The 17,586-nt window shown below is 37.3% G+C and overlaps 1 protein-coding gene and 1 long non-coding RNA gene across 2 annotated transcripts in view; one reads left to right on the forward strand and one right to left on the reverse strand.

The window, feature by feature from the left end:
• The window catches only part of SETD2 (SET domain containing 2, histone lysine methyltransferase), an 83,044-nt gene that overhangs the window by 57,920 nt on the left and 7,538 nt on the right, over positions 1-17,586 (forward strand). Inside the window, 6 exon segments of the mRNA XM_024983287.2 lie at positions 7,909-7,957; positions 9,142-9,325; positions 11,021-11,690; positions 12,996-13,130; positions 14,187-14,326; positions 17,151-17,262. Coding sequence (XP_024839055.1) covers positions 7,909-7,957; positions 9,142-9,325; positions 11,021-11,690; positions 12,996-13,130; positions 14,187-14,326; positions 17,151-17,262 — 1,290 coding nt within the window.
• LOC132343521 (uncharacterized) lies at positions 10,856-17,152 on the reverse strand. The gene is made up of 2 exons (XR_009492404.1): positions 16,358-17,152; positions 10,856-14,107 (listed from the first exon to the last, which is right to left on the reverse strand). It is a non-coding gene; the product is annotated as an uncharacterized lncRNA (long non-coding RNA).

Raw genomic sequence — 17,586 nt, forward strand, 5'->3', positions numbered from 1 at the left:
GTGAAGAACTCAAAGAGGTTGCCTCAGGTTTCTTAGCCCTTTAGCTGTGAAGGCAGACAGTAGGGACCACCAGGGAATGAAAGAGGGTGGGAGGGAAGGGAGTGGAGCTTCGGGAATGACTCTTTGTCCTCGCAGGCCTAATGATGACCCCCCTTGTAACCTGAACCTTTCCATCCAGCTTCTCAGGGCAGCACGGAGCTTGTTAACATCACCAGCTGACCATGTGTCTCCTTTTCTCAACTCCATTTCCAACTTCGTGCTGAAGAAACACAAGAACCTAGCGTGCATTCTGTGAAGAAACAGGAAGATGGTTGGGAAGTTGGATGATGCATGAAAAATAAAATAGGTGAAAAGAGGACAGAGGTGGTTAACTCACTGGCGCCGGCGTTATTTTGGTGCGTCCATTGCCGACAATGGATGTCGTTCTGGGAAAATCCCGACTCCTGGCGAGAAAGGATTAAGTGAGCTACTTTTTCTATACCTCTATACACAGGACCACTGCCTTGGTTCCACAAGGCTTACACATTTTTGACTCCTAAAGTAGACCTCAACAAGAAACATCACTTAAGCACATTGCTACACATAAGCATGTATTCATTTTCACATGCAGATCAACTGGGCAACGTTTTCAGCAGGGGTATGTGCATATATTTCTGTTTATAAAAGGAATTCTTGTACATCACCCCTTGTGCTGAAAATATACCCTACGCTTCACAGGGCAAAACAGCTGGTTATAAGTGATGATTAATTATAATTTGACTGGAAAATCTTCATTCATTTGGATCATGGGAAGAAGAGGTAAGGTTCCTGTGCATTTGGCGGTATCAGTTGCAGTTAAACAGCTGAGAGACTGCGATGGCTAGTGATTCCAGAGCCTCTTTTATGAACACTTAGATCACAGGATGTGTGTCTCTTTATGGTGAAATTTGAGTAGTTACCTCAATTAGATGATTTAAGGAACATTTTGTATATGTGATAAGGTGGACTTTTCTTGAAGACCATCCTTATTATCTTCTTTATCTCAAGACATTATCTTAATTTATTTATCTTTTAAGTTTTGGTTTTCTGGCCAAGAGGCATGTGGTGTCTTAGTTCCCCAACCAGGGATCGAGCCTACACCCTCTGCATTGGAAGGCGAAGTCTTAACCCCTGGACTGCCAAAGAAGTCCTTCAAAACATCTTTAATTAAACATTATTTTCCTAGAAAGTTAAGCATCGAACTCTCTACAGAAGTTTTAAATAATATAGAGTTACCTAACTGGAAAGTTTTGAGCTTGAGGGAATTCCCTGGCAGTCCAGTGATTAGGACTCCGTACTTTCACTACTGAGGGTCCTGGTTTGAACCCCAGTCGAGGAACTAAGATTCCACTAGCCTTGCGGCCAAAAAAAAGGTTTTGTCACTGCTTGGAATTTTGGTTCCTAACTAATTTTACATGTGAAGTCTACTGTGCAACATTTCAAAATGAATGATGTGCCCTGATTTTCTATAAATTTCAGAATCCTTAGTAAAGATTATTCTGTATCCATAAGGATCAATATTAGTTATCCTTTTCATTAAAATTCAGAATTGCCCCCGAAGAGCACTATTTTGGATACCACTGTGTTGAATTTTTGTAATAAATATCTGACTTGATAAAAGACAAGCACAGTTTAAAACTTATTAGTAGTCTGGGTTTTTTTATTATCAGATAATTTATCTAAGTTATGGGCTGGCTCAATCTGCCACACTGCTGTTTTTTGTAAATGAAGTTTTAGGGAGAGCAAAGCCAAATTCATTTATTTACATACTGTCTGTGGCTGCTTTTGCACTGCACTGGTAGGGTTAAGTAGTTAGTTGCACCAGACTGGATGGCCAACAGAGCCTAAAATATTTACTGTGTTGTTCTTCACAGAAAAAGTTTGCCAACACCTGATCTAAGTGACACAGAATCTGGCTGCTCTAAACATTCCGATTTTGAATGAAGTCATTTTGACAGTTTATTCTTTTACGTGAGCTCTTAATTCTGTTTCCCTAAAGACTTAATGATCATGTTTCCATAGCCTGTGAAGTTACTTTTTTTAAAAAAGCCTTGACTCTGTTTAGGATAAGTTACTTTGAGTGATTTGGATGTAGGACTTATCTGAAGAAGATTATATACGGTATGGAATCTCTGGGCTAGAAGATACCTGTAATGAATGTTGTTTTTCCCTGAGGACCGTGATCAAGTTAGTCAGAAACTTAAGAAGTTTTTCAAGTACAGATAAGTTGGTATAATCCACTTTATATATAACCATAATGAGACTATATAAATTTTCCTTCTTAATGTTCTTTTAATTCTGATGTAATTTCAGATTTATAGGAAAACTGAAGGAATACTATTCTTTATGTATTCTTCATGTAATACACATTCCAGTGACAAATGTAGTTAAAAACAGTAAAACATTCCTCTAAACCTTTCATTCAGATTCCCCAATGTTAGCATTTTACCAAATTTACCTCATTATTTTCTCTTTTTTTTTAACTTTTAAAGAGTAAGTTAACAGATCTGACGCCCACTGTGCCTAGATATTTTTAAATGTTTATTTCCCAAATACAAGGATATTCTTCTGTATAACTTCAGTGTTACAAAATCAGCAAATTGCGGTGACACAATACTATTAATCTTTTAAAAAGGCCTCATTCACATTTTGCCAGTTGTGCACATGCTGTTCTCTATAGAAAAAAAAAGTTGTGATTCAGAATGTAACCTGAGATCAAGTATTACATTTTTATCTCTTTAGTATCCTTTAATCTGAAATAGTTCCTCAATCTTTGTCTTTTACAATTTTCACATTTTTGAATACTTTAAAATTTTTCTAGAATACCCCTCAATTTGGTTTTGTCTGGAGTTGTGCTTGGTTCATTTATCTCATTACTGGCATTGTCAACTTTGATCGCTTGGTTATGGTGGTGTCTCCTAGGTTTCTATTTTCCCCTGTATAAAAAAAAGTGTCATATAGGAGCACCTTTAGAAATTACAAATACTTTGTTTTTTGTGAAATTTATCCGCCCATTGATTTGGCCTGAATCTTGTGCAACTATGATTTTTAACAAATGGTGATTTTCTAATCCAGCCTTCCTTTTTCTGTATTTCTGTACAGTGGTAGCAGATTTACCAGGTTTCTGAAATTACTTGCTTAGATGCCTGTTTCTCCTCACAGGACCATGAGATCTTCAATGGCAGAGACTGTTCTTTAATCTTATAAGAGTTACTTTTATCTTGGTGTCTTTGTAATAATAGTTGTAATAATGTTACCACTTAAGAATAGTGAATGATACTCTATGCCCCTCCAGTCTGTGCTACATTCAGTCTCCAGAGTTATCCTTTTGGAAATATACCTGCATTCATGTCAAAGTTGTACTGAAAACTTTTAAATGGTTCCTTATTACGTTGTTAAAGTTAAGTCCATTTTTCTTAACAAAGCTTGCATACTATGGCATAATCTGGTCCTTATTTATTTATACATTCGCACTGCAAGCGTTTCTGATCTTCCAGTGGGATGATACTACTAATGTTCCATGCACATACACACACACACTCTCTGACTCATTTCTGAGAAGACTTTTATTTAGATGTCTCTTCTCACTTAAGTTTCCTCCTTTGCCCTGAAAGTCATTCCTTTCCTCGAAGATAGAGTATTATGCCTTTCCTTTATGCTCTCATAACATCCTTTCCAGTCACAGCAGATAACCATTTCGTAATTGCACATTGTGCGGAGGCAGGGACTGGGTCTGCCGTGGCCACTCGAGTCTGCCCAGAGCACTGAGAGAGTATAGTGTGTAGTTTGGCACTTCAGAAATATTTGAATGATGAAGGTCCTTTTTCCGTGGTACCACACTGCTGCTTGAATCCATAGTATGTATATTTTATTTGATGGGTGGTCAGAAACTAGAATGAGTGTCATGTAATCTTTACAGCCCTATAAAGTAAGTGGTGGTGTTTTTATCAACTATAAAATGGAAAGAAACATGCCTATGAAGTTGTAATTTAACTTTAAGCAACGTAGTAGAAAATTAATTCAGGGGGTACTCTTTCTGCCCCCTTCTGATGCCTATGTCAGAAGCTTTCTCTATCTCCTTTATACTTTAATAAAACTTAAAAAAAAAAAGAAAATTAATTCAGGTCTTCTGATTTAAATCCTACATTCTTTCCACTCCTTTTTCTGATCCAAAAATAGTGATTGCTATAGCCTTCCTGGACAACCCATGTTATGTACCTTTGCTGAATACTTTTCAGACTTCCTTCAATCCCAAAGTGTTAGTCACTCAGTTGTGTCCCAACTCCTTGCGACCCCATGGACTCCTCTGTCCATGGAATTCTTCAGGCAGGAATACTGGAGTGGGTAGCCATTCCTTTCTCAGGGGATCTTCCTGACCCAGGGATTGAACCCAAGTCTCCTGCATTGCAGGTGGATTCTTTACCATCTGAGCCACCAGGGAAGCCGTTCTTAAATCATAGAAATGACCATTTTAGTGTTTTGTTCAAGTATCTTTTCTCCCTTAATGCTGCAAAGATCAAACTATGATCCATGATTGAATTTAAAGGAATTTTTCTTCCCTTTCCCTTTCTTTTTTCTCTCCCCTTTTCTCCCTCCCTTTAAAAATGTGCAAAGCCATTCTTAGCTGGGGTTGAAGGGATACTTAAAGAACCAGACTGCAGGTCAGACCTTGGGGTGAAGTTAGTAAAAATAATACTGAAGAAGTTGGAAAAGAAATACACAAGGATACTAGTATACGAGAAGCATTTTCAGAGAAAATAATGAAAAGATTATTTTATTGTTTCATTTCATTATTTCACATAATGAAAAGATTCTCATGTACATCTTGGGTAAGTGTGTTGCATCATGTTATCAGTTAATTGTTTGGAAAAAGTATAACAAAAACGTCACCAATTGACTCATCTTTTCGGGGGAAGAGTTGTTGAAGTTTTCTCTCAACATAATGATTTCGGAATTACAAATAAATGTTAGTGAGCTGGTTAATTTGCAGATACAGAATCTCTGGATAAAGAGGATAGATAGAATTATGAAATATGTGGCTTTTTGTGTCTGAGTGCTCTTACCTAGCATAGTGTTTTCAGACTTTATCCACGTTGTAGCATGTATCAGTAGTTAATTCCATTTTATGGCTGAATAATACTCCATTGTATGGATGCAGTTTTCTACCTATCTTAAAATGAGCCAGAATGAGATTGGGGGGAGAAGGCAGCGATAAACCCAGATGCAGACTTGCTAAGTCATCATCTTTTGTTGCCTATTTGATTTGTTGTTCAGTTGCTCAGTTGTGTCCAGCTCTTTATGACCCCATGGACTGCAGCACTCCAGACTTGCCTGTCCTTCACCATCTCCTGGAGTTTGCTCAAACTCATGTCCATTGAGTTGGTGATGCCATCCAACTGTTTCATCCTCTGCCGTTCCCTTCTCCTGCCTTCAGTCTTGCCCAGCTTCATTTGATGTTCTTTGCCTTTTTAATCAGAAGTATTTTATATTTCTTTAATCCTGAAAAAAATCACCTTGATTATTTCTCAAAATAGTTCCTTCTCTCCTAGAATTCCTTTTACCTGGAGTTGGCACTTTAACTTCTAGCCTCCATATCTCATAACTTTGCTTTCACATTTTCTTTTTTTGTGCCCTTCCATCAGTAAAAATGGCACCTGGCTCAGAGTCTTTCTCTTTTTTATTCTTAGTCTTGCCATCATTTAGGAAGAAAGATTTGTTTGATGCATACTACACAATTCTGTCTGTACTTGCTAACAGGGAAAAATAGTCTTAGTTGTAAAAAAAAAAAAAAAAATCTGTTATTACAGAATATATAATCTGATATCTATATAATAAAAGGTAAAATTTAATTATACTCTCATTGTAAAGTATTTTGTTCTCAAAGTCTTGTTGAGCTAAAGAACAGTCTCATCAGTGCTAAATTTTTATACTTTCCAGAAAAAGTAATCTTACAAAGTTTTGTAATTTTGTTTTAATCCTTTTTCTACAGTCTATTCTGTGAGTTCATTTGAAATGTGTTTAAAAAAAAAAAAAAGAATGTGCTGGAGTGCTTTGCCAATAAATTTCCCATGTGTACTTTTTGAAACTATTGGAAGAAAATGACCTATCGGTAGTAGGTAACTTAGTCAAGGAAGAGGGATAGGTTGGAATGTGGTCTTCTCTAGGCAGATGCAGCCCAAGAGGAGGAAGAGCCTAGATGGCACTGAACTGAGGATATAAACATAGTTCTTTTGTCAGATTCTCCCTTATGAGGAAGAAATGAGTGAGGCCTGTTAAGAGAAGCCAGTAGTTCAGTGGTTGTTAATCTTCTCTGGACTTCAGAATCATCTGGGGAGCTTCTAAAAAATACAGATGCCTGGGACTCATTCCCAGAATTTTAGGTTCAGTTTGTTTGGGATAGTACATCTATAAGTTTCCTGGAGTGATCTAATCATGCTGCCAGAGTTGAGAATCGCAGCTCTAGTGGAAATCCTACGTAGGAAAGGCTAGGTGGATGGTGGATTTTTACTACATTTGTGCATAAATCCACAAAACGGCACTCCTTTCCAGAATATGCCACTTCGTCATATGGACAGATGTACTCTGGAGTCAAAGCAAAAGTGCTCTGAAAGCATCAGTTGCTAAACTTTTTAAGTAAGTTTTCTCATTTGTAAAATGGAGATAACAAACTATGGGAGTTGTTTTGAAACTCAAATAAGATTATGTGTTTGAAATGCTTGGCATGACACCTGGCACACAGGATAAGTGCACATTCAATAATGTCATCATCTTTATATTAGATAATTTGTCAGCATGCATGGAGTATTATTAAAGGGTTCTCTTAAAAATCTATATTCTTATAGATTGCCATGTATGTGTATAGTCCACTTTGGCATTTTTAATGGCAGCTGAATATTATATCTTGACCTTTCTTCAGTTGTGTGATATATGGGTTATTTCCATTTTCCACAGATGTTGTTAGAACCAAAAATCATGTAGAAAGATTTTCCTTGGAGTACAGTTCCTTAAAAAAATGGGATTACCAGGTCACCTTGTATGTGGTCAGTATTTCAAAAAGACTCTAAAGCAAGGGTTTTATATGATGTACTGTTGAGAATGTGTGGGTGTGCTGTTGCCCACTCAACCAGGTGACTGGATAAGGAAGAATGTGTCTAAGAGCTGCTTGATGGACTTAAAACAGAGAGAGATTTTCAGGAAACAGGTTCATTTCTAGGCTCTAGGTTCATACAGCAAGAAAAGTTACCTCAAGACTTAGTTTATATTTCTCAAGAAGAATCTTGATAGAATATTAGATGGTATTTGAAGAGCCACAATGATCCAAAACTTTTCTTTTTAAAAATAACAGCAGGAGTGTAAGAGTAAATTACATTTAGCCATTAGCTACATTGATTCTGTATTTGTAGGAAAATATACTGAAAAGCAGGAATTATCTTTACACATATAATTTTTCTGAGATGTGAAGCTGTTATTCCTAACCTTTTCTTTCTATAAGTAGTGATGGCAAGTGAGATGTTCCAATTGTTCATATGAATACTCTCAGTAGAAAGAAACTATAGATGACTTCATTTTATATGCAGACAGTTGATGGAAATTAAGATTTTTCAGGAGGTGTATTTCTGCCAGAAATAATGCCCTAGTTACTTAATCTGCTCCTTGGCTAATGAGGTCATGCAAGCCTGGTAGATGTTTAAAAATAAATATGTATTTGTGTTATATATTTTTTAAGGGACCAGGATCTATTCTTATTTAAAGCCAAATATAAGTAAATTTTTGAAGAATAATTAAATACCAGACTATTCCTCCCCATTTCTTTTTTGCCAGTGTGAAATCAAAGCAATTTTCGCTTCCACTCATCACTAATAACCCTTCTTTTGGTTTGTGTTTTTGCAGGAGGTATATCGAATTCCGAAGAAAAGTCAAACTGAAAAGGAGAGCACGAGTAGGTATTCAGAGATATTTTGTGCATGAAAAAGGTGAAGTGAAAGTGTTAGTCGCTCAGTCATGTCTGACTTTGCAACCCCAAGGACTGTAGCCTGCCAGGCTCCTCTGTGCATGGAATTTTCCAGGCAAGAGTACTGGAGTGGTTTGCCATTCCCTTCTCCAGGGATCTTCCTGACCCAGGGACTGAACCCGGGTCTCCTGCATTGAAGGCAGATTCTTTACCATCAGAACCACAAGGGAAGCCCATTGATTTCCTGTGTTACCCCTCAGTGTCAAGCAATTAAAAAGCTTAGAGCTGTTAACATTCAGAAGAATTGTGAAATACTTTGGGAAATACGTAGTCTAGCTTTTTCCTCATTTTAAAATATGAGGAAATCAGCTTCTATATGTAAGATGATTTCTTTGCTTCACATATTCAAAGGTACAGAGTCAAAATATATACTACTGCTATGATTCCTTTTCTTATTTTACACATATATAGTGAAGAAATAGCCACATTTTAAGGAAATTAACACAAGGGAAAGGAACCTAGATTTGAAGGGGGAAATAGTCATTGGGCAGATCAAAGTGAGAGCAGATACTAATGCTTCTGAGTAGTACTTTAGAGCAGGTTTTGGAGCAGTGGCAGTGGAAGAGGGTGAGAACCATTCTAGAGACTGAGTGAAGGTTAGCTTCCATCTTTGAGGAGCAAGCTGGCATTTGTTTTTTTGAGATGTAGCTCTTTGGCTTTGATAACTTTCTTAGTTACTGCCAATTTTTTTTTTTTAGTAAGAGACTTTTCTATTGAGGTGGTCATGCTTTAGCCTACCAGGCTGTTCTACAAATTGTAAATATGCAGCATTATAAGGGCAGTGGAAGGCTTTTGCATTTTGAATCGAAAAGCCTTATTAAAGGTATCAGGAACATCGTGCATGTATGTGTTCCACAGAACTTATTAGAAATGATGAAAGCTTGAACTGAGACTTTGGTGGAAAAAGGTAGAAAAGGGCATTCTTGGAAGAGTCTTTTAGGGAGTAAAGCACACAAGCATACAAGACCTTGTGTTTCATCCAACTTCAGGACTGGGTATGTGAAGGAGAGTCCATTGATCCATTTGTTGGATAGAAATTTTATTATACAGTTATACACTATCATGTGGAGAAAAGTCTTCAAGTAAATTTTTTTAAAACCCTTTTCCCTTAGTAACCGAACGAGGAAGGGATGCTGTAGGCTTCAGAGATCAAACAGTTGCCCCAAAGACTCCTAACAGGTCGAGAGAGAGAGACCCAGACAAACAAACTCAAATTAAAGAGAAAAGGAAACGAAGGGGCTCCCTCTCACCACCTTCTTCTGCCTATGAGCGGGGAACCAAAAGGCCAGATGACAGGTAAGTGGCTTCTGTGAGTTATTCTCTGTCTCGAGCAAGTCATTTTTTGAGAGCCCAAGCAACACACTTCTGATTGGGGGCAACATGGGCTTTTATAATAAAAGTATTCATGGATATTGAGATAGTGTCTTTTGACAGTAATAATATTGTAAAGACTAATAGATTTTTGTTACTTGAATGGCTTCGACTTCATAACATTTAAGTGCTATTTGAGGAGCCAAAGATTTGTTCTTTAAAGGGTTGTATCGGTTGATGGGAGATAACCTTTCAAAGATAATAGTAATTCTTCTAAACAAAAGTCAGAACTTTTGTTTCTAGTGACTCTTGTGCCATACTTGTTCAAAATGGTTGATCCCTGTGGCAGAGGCTGTCTTTGTCCTGCTGGTAGAAAAACAGGCCCCATGATCACCTCCTGGGAACTAGAAAACATTTGTTCACAAGTTCTTTTTAAATTAAATATACTTAAAAAAAAATTGAGATGCAGTAGTTATGTAATGGAGTTGTCAATTTTTTTATTATGTGTTCATTAAATTTTGTCTTTTTAAGTTCTAGGGGTTCTTTTTCTATATTCTAAATATTCTGCAAGTATATTTCCCTAGTTTATGACTTATGTTTTGATTCTTTCTGTGTATTTAAATATTCAGGATGTATTAATTATGATGTTATTGAATATATCATAGTATTGTATGTTTCTTTTATAGTCAACGTTTACAATATTTTAAGAAATTCTTCCCTACTTTTAAGGTGATTCTGTGTGTGTGTACTTTTTTTTTAAATGAGATTTAAGTTCTTAATCCATTGGGAATTAATTTTTGTATATATTTTACTGTAGGGACCTGGTCTCATTTTTTTCTAAGTGAATACCCAGTTGCCCCATTATCATTTACTTCTGAAAGTTCCTCTTTTTCCCAATGATCTGCAGTACCGCCTCTCTCCCAACAGGTCTTCACATATGGGAGGATCTGTGACGAGGCTCCTATGCCTGTCTTATATTTAAGTCTTGATAGCAAGTAGGACAGATCCTTACTTGATCTTCTGGGATGTTCCTGTCTTTTTCTCACATTTATTCTTCCTTAGAATCTGCTTTGAGTATTTGCATATTCTCTGTCTCGTTAGGTATTCTTTAATATTTTTGTAAAGTTTTTTGTTAATGTTTTTAATTGTTTATAGTTTTCTTTAGGAAAACTTAAAAAATACACATCTTTTGGTGTATTTATTTCTGAGAAACATACCTTTTGTTACATATTCAGTTTGGTTTTAGTGTTCAGATATGCAGTTGACCATTGCATATGTTGATCGTATGTTTGTTAAGCATATGAAATTCTTACTAATTTAAATAGTGTAGATTTTTTTTGCCCATTATGCCCCACCCTCTCCTTTTCTGTCCTTGTCAACAGTCTGTCATACGAATTTGTTTTGGTTTTCCTTTCTAATTCTTACGCCTTGTTCGTGTGACTGTGCTAGTAATACCTTCAATGCAAATCATAGAATGAAAGCATTTTTTATCTTGGTAATTGATTTCTACTCATATTTATCATGGGGTGTTTTTTTTTTTGTATGATATTTAGCCAGTGCCAAATTGGAGTTGGTGTGGTTAATGGTTTAGCGTTGAGTGACATAACATTTACTAGTGCTTTGGTTATGTCTCTGATTTAGGGAAATACTTCTTGTGGTGCTTTATTGTTTTCTTTCTAGATATGATACACCAACTTCTAAAAAGAAAGTACGAATTAAAGATCGAAATAAACTTTCTACAGAGGAGCGTCGGAAGTTGTTTGAGCAAGAGGTCGCTCAGCGGGAGGCTCAGAAACAACAGCAGCAGATGCAGAACCTGGGAATGACGTCTCCACTGCCCTATGACTCTCTTGGCTACAATGCCCCTCATCACCCCTTTGCCGGCTACCCACCAGGTTATCCCATGCAGGCCTATGTGGATCCCAGCAATCCGAATGCTGGAAAGGTGCTCCTCCCCACACCCAGCATGGACCCTGTGTGTTCTCCTGCTGCTTATGATCACTCTCAGCCCTTGGTGGGACATTCTACAGAACCCCTTGCTGCCCCTCCACCTGTGCCAGTGGTGCCACATGTGGCAGCCCCTGTGGAAGTTTCCAGTTCACAGTATGTGGCCCAGAGTGACGGTGTGGTACACCAAGACTCCAATGTCACTGTCTTGCCAGTGCCAGCCCCAGGCCCAGTCCAAGGACAGAATTACAGTGTTTGGGATTCAAACCAACAATCCGTGAGCGTACAGCAGCAGTACTCTCCTGCACAGTCTCAAGCAACCATATATTACCAAGGACAGGCTTGTCCAACTGTCTATGGTGTGACATCACCCTATTCACAGACAACTCCACCAATTGTGCAGGTAACTAATTTTGGAAACCCTCTTTTCTGTAAATCTGATGAAGGTGGGTGTCCTGCCTTTGAGCACTTTTAGGCTGCTAATTTTGAATATACTAATTATCTGTTTTGTCACAAGTATTTAACAGCTTAAGACAATAAGTAATTATCTCATAGTTTCTGTGGGTCAGGAATTCAGAAGCACTTTTGCTGGATGGTTCTGGCTCAGAGTCTTTGATAGAATTACAGTCAAGCTGTTAAGCAGGGCCATAGTGATCTGAAGGCTCGACAGAGGATGGAACATTTACTTTCAAGCTCACTCACATGTTGTTAGCTGCTCTTGGTTCCTTACTCCACCCTAAATAGGACTGCTGACAGTATTCCAGCTGGTTTCCCCCAGAGGGATTGGGGGAGGGAAGGTGACTATTTTTGTGGTTTTTAATCAAGTCTTAAAAAATCTTTTGTAAAACCAACACATTTTAAGCTTTTCTAAAAAAGAAGACTGTTTTAAGGCATCATCTTCATCACATTCCTGTGTCCCTCCCATCATTCCTCATCACCCCTTAAAGGTGAATTGTTGTGATGGCAGAGACTCCCTGACATGTTTCCTGTAGACATACTTAGTATTGAAGTCAAAGAAGTAATTTTTACTTGTTAGTTTTTTTTGTGTATGATGAAGCTGTACCAAAATTTTGCTCAGAAGACTATGACAAAGTATCCTGCTTTTTTTATTTCCCTTTTTAAAGTGTCCTGCTTTGATTATGAAAACCTAAACTGTATTAACTGCCTTCATTTGTTATGATCTCTTTTACCACGTTTATATATTTTAAGTATTTTGAATTTGGACGCTTTTTATCATGTTTTTCTGTGTAACATGATTCTTAGCCATTTTTCCAAATTACTCTGTATTTTTTGTATGTGTTTTGATGACTATATAATACATTTGCTTGTAAGGTTATTGTTTATCCGTTTTCCTGGAGTAGTTGTTTAAATTGAAAGTTCTTTTTCAGAATTATAAATATCACTGCACTGGACGTTCTTACGCTTAGTTTTGTATGTGTGGTTTTCCTTTCGTGTTTGGCTTAGAATTAATGTTACAGTGCTAAATACAGCTGGTAAGAGAATGGGCATTATTGGGTTTTGGCTGTCAATTTTCTTAGCTTTTTACAAAAGATTGTTTTACAAATTTGTAGTAAAATACTCACATTGAAAGTTCAAAAAAGTTAATGGATGTTTCTTCCAGTCAACATCTATGTCAACTTGAAGTCAGATACAGCTTTATTAGAGCTAGAAATGTATGAATTGTGAATTTCTTAATTTTATCTTTTAGAGTTATGCCCAGCCAAGTCTTCAGTACATCCAGGGACAACAGATTTTCACAGCTCACCCACAAGGAGTGGTGGTACAGCCAACCGCAGCCGTGACTACAATAGTTGCACCAGGGCAGCCCCAGCCCTTACAGCCAGTAAGAAATATTTTAGTTGATAAAACTGTCATCAGTAACACCTGTTGGCTTAGGGCCCCATTCTTATGACCTCATTTAACTTTAATTACCTATGTAAGGGCCCTGTCTCCAGATACAGTCACATTGGGGGTTGGGGCTTCATACGAATTTGAGAGAGGCAGAATTCAGTTTATAACAGTGATTATAAAGTTTTTGGGCTTCCGGGTGGCCCAGCGGTGAAGAAATCCTCCTGCAGTGCAGAAGATGCAGGAGACACCACAGGTTCGATCCCTGGGTTGGGAAGATCCCCTGGAGGAGGGCTTGGCAACTTGATCTAGTATTCTTGCCTTGGAGAATCCCATGGACAGAGGAGCCTGAAGTTTTTCTGTTTTTTCATAATGTAGCATTAAATTTTTAAAAGCTATTTGTTTAGAAAATAATTTTTAAACTGGAGGGAAAAAAAACCACCAACCTGGTCACCCATTTCTATATTTTTAAAATGTAAATATGAGATTTCAAACATAGAAAATAAATAATGGATAAATGTTAACATTCTATCACATGTGTTTATGTCCTAAGTCCATTCAGCTAATCAGTACCCTGGAGTTGGTTATATGCCATTTAGCATTGGTTTTTTTTAAGATCAAAAAATATTGTTCTAATGAGCTGCTGAATATTTTTAAATATGATGCATTGGATAGTGAACTTGGAGCCTGCTCTAAATTTTCTGATAGATTACTAAAAGCTCTTCATGTGAACCATCTCTGATCATTCCCCAGGTTGTACCCTTCTGTCTTTTTTTTTTAAGAATACATGTAATGTTTTTATTGAAACATACTGCTTAAGGTAACTACTTTTGTCCTTTTCAGCCAAATTAAAAGAAATGTCACCGGGACTTCCCTGGCAGTCCAGCAGTTAAGGCTCCGTGTTTCCAGTGCAGGGGGTGCAGATTTGATCCCTGGTTAGGGAACTAAGATCCTACAAGCCATGTGGTGTAGCTGAAAAGTGAAAGAAGAAAAAAAAAAAGGAATGTCACTGATCAACTGATCAAGACCTTTTATGTGTCTTTCTTTTTAGCCTGAAATGGTTGTGACAAATAATCTCCTGGATTTACCACCCCCATCTCCTCCCAAACCAAAAACCATTGTCTTACCTCCCAACTGGAAGACAGCCCGAGACCCAGAAGGAAAGATTTACTACTACCATGTGGTCACCAGGTAAGAAAAGCTGCTGGCACCCCCACGTCGGCTTTCAGTTGGTCAAAGAAGCTGCCTCCACGAGGGGGGTTTTCTGTTTATAGACTTGTCACTAGCTGTTAACTGTGCTTGAGGGCTGCTGGCTTTCCAGAAACACATCATAAATGTCGGAACATATGTTAGACTTCTGTCCTTTTTTGTTAACATTCTGGTGTTTTTAATATGCAAGACTCTTGAAGAAAATTAAGGAATCTTTTTAAAAAATGGTAATAACTTCATCTAGCGTAGTAGATTTCTCGGGTCACGGGCAGACCTTTTCTGTAAAAAGCCTGAGAATAAGTATTTTAGGCTTTACATGCCTAACAGTCTTTGTCACAACTGTTCAATTCTTCTGTTGTTGCGTAAGCAGCCATAGACAGTACATAAATGAATGGGCGTGTCTTTGGTCTGAGTAAACTTAATTTGGTTCGTGAGTCATAGTTTGACCCCTGCTGTATATAAAAAAACCTGATTTATCTTATTCTTAGAATTTAAAAATATATTTTAGGCAGATAGCTTTATGTGAATATATATGTGTTCTCTATACATTGGTATATAATGTAAGTTGTTGGGGTGTGTGTTTTGTCATCTGCTTTATTTACCAGTCTATTTATAGAACTTCCCTTATCCATTAATATAAAACTACAGTATTTTTAATACTTGCTTATGTGTTGTAGGGGTCAGTTGACTATGCCCAGCCCATGGGCTACTTGTTTTGGCAGATAAAGTTATTTGGAACACACCCATTTATTTAGGAATTATCTACAGCTGCTCTCATCCTCCAGTCACGGTAGACTAGTTGTGAAAGAGATCATTTGGTCCACAAGGTCACAGATCCTTTATAGAAGTTCCCCTAACCCCTGCTCTTCTGTCTGACTATACCAAATTTTATTTAACCTATTCCGATGGATGGATTTTTACTATTTTATATATAGCTCTAAAGCTAGACATTCTTACAGACGCTAATAATTACTGCCTTCTTCAGGCAGGTTCTTAGAGGCAAAATATTTGGTCAAAAGTGATATACATTTTAAATTAACATGTATTGTCAGCTTATCATTTAAAGAAAAAAAATCATACCAGTTTTGCCTCCCACATAATGTATATACAAAGATACCTTTTTTTTCATGTAGGTTTTTTAACTCATGTAAGAAAGTAGATAAGAAATCTTACTTTCATTTTCAGTTCTTTTATTTTTGAGATGGAAAGTCTTCATTAGATTATTGACCATTTTTATCTTTTGTGAATTGCTTTTTTGGGGCATCTACAATTTTCTGTTAGCATCGTTAGATCTCTTAATCCAAGAATATTGCAAGTTCTTGTTGGTAACGTCTTGTGACAGAAGGAAATGAAAAATTTCATACACTCAAGTATTTTCCCTTTCTACTTAGGTCTTCATTACTTCTGTAAAAATATCTTTATAAAACAAGCTCTTGTTATACTGCTGACTGAAAGTGTTGTGACTTTAAAAAATCAGTGCCTGCAAATTTTATCAGGACTTTGTTTTTTTCCCAATACCAAAGCAAACTTTACCACTTTTTTCCAGGAAAAAAAAAATTGTATTTCTTATTTATGTCTGCACTTTTCTAGCTTTTCTTCAGCTAGCACCTAAGAGCATAATACCTCCCTCTCTGTTTAATTCCCATAATAAAACCCACAACTCCATGTGGTTCTTTGATTACAATAGAAATCTTGAGCCCTTTTTTTTAAAATTAATTCTGTCGGTTAGAGATACTTTCATAATCATCTACAGAACTGATTTACATCAAATGCTTTTAATGTTGCTGACTAAAAATTGCTGTGGGAGAAAAGCACAAGACTGTAACGACAGGATAGACCTGTCAGGCATGTTGCTAGCTTCTTGGAGGCTTTTGACATTTTAAGTGATTCCCCTTAACAGCATTTCTTGTGACAACTGACTTCTGACTCCTGAATATGAGTTTCCTTAATTCTACTTGTTACTTTACAGATCTAGGTTTTTTAACAAAAACAAAGCCACTTTTGCCTGCTTACCTTCAAAACAACCATAAACATGCAGTGAGGTAATTTCCTGGCAATCCAGTAGTTAGGACTCTAGCCCAGGATCCCAGGGTTCAATCCCTGGTCGGAGAACTAAGATCCCTGCAAGCTTTGCAGTGCAGCCAAAAGAAAAAAGAAAACAACATGCAAAGAGTTAACATGGTTGAACTCTTTCTTTTTCTTTTTTTTTTTTGTAGTCAGTTGAGACTATTTTTAGCAGAAGGCACAAGTTTTTAACCTGTTCATCACATCTTTTCCATTTTGTCAATCATCAAACCAGAGGAGCAAAACTATTATTAATAATACAAACAAGAAGACTCCTAAAGCAGGAAAGAGTTTTCTCACATGATCAAGGATTGTGAAGAGGGTGTTGTGATTTATTTTCTTTTCCTCCACGTACATGCTAGGTACAGTTATGATTGATCTCTTCACCTGCAAAAGGGTGGCGTAGGCAGGCGCCTACTGCATGTACTTTCCTTAGCCTTTGTTGAATCCTATTTGTAGGACATTAAGAGCCAGATGAGAGCCAGACAGAATATTTGGTTTTACTGTTGTCTTTGATACTTAGTAAACGTTGCCACAACGTTGGCTATAGAAATACAGTGGCCTAAACAACATGTCTCTGGGATAGAGTTATTGCTTTTGGGAAGAATGTCCCTCTCATGGAGCTGACCTACTCTGTGTTTCATTGCATGTTATATTTTTATGAGTATATGAGCAGAGTTACCTATGCCAGAGTCCTCTGTTTTCTGGCCATGACAGCATAGCTGTTCTTACCTTCTTCTAGGCAGACTCAGTGGGATCCTCCTACTTGGGAAAGCCCAGGAGATGATGCCAGCCTTGAGCATGAAGCTGAGATGGACTTGGGAACCCCAACATATGATGAAAATCCCATGAAGGTGAGTGTGGCTTACTTGTTTCCTGGTCATTTGGGAGTCTTTGTCTTGTCATTTTTTAGTACCATTAGCCACGTTATCTTGGAATTCTGTTTTCCTTATTGTCCTGGAGAATTAGGCATGTGAAACATTCTCGGAGGTGGTAGGGGATCCACACAGGGCAGAGTAGGTATGGTAGAACAAAACATAAAACCCTTAATTTCTTTCTATTGCTCCCATTTCGTCAGTCCCGCTCTGGAGATAAATACTGTTAGCTTTTTAATGCAGGGGTTCTCAACTAGGAGCAGTTTTGCTCCTCAGGAGACTTTTGATAATATTTAGAGACAG

This window comes from Bos taurus, chromosome 22 (assembly GCF_002263795.3).
Source record: "Bos taurus isolate L1 Dominette 01449 registration number 42190680 breed Hereford chromosome 22, ARS-UCD2.0, whole genome shotgun sequence".
Classification (NCBI taxonomy): domain Eukaryota; kingdom Metazoa; phylum Chordata; class Mammalia; order Artiodactyla; family Bovidae; genus Bos; species Bos taurus.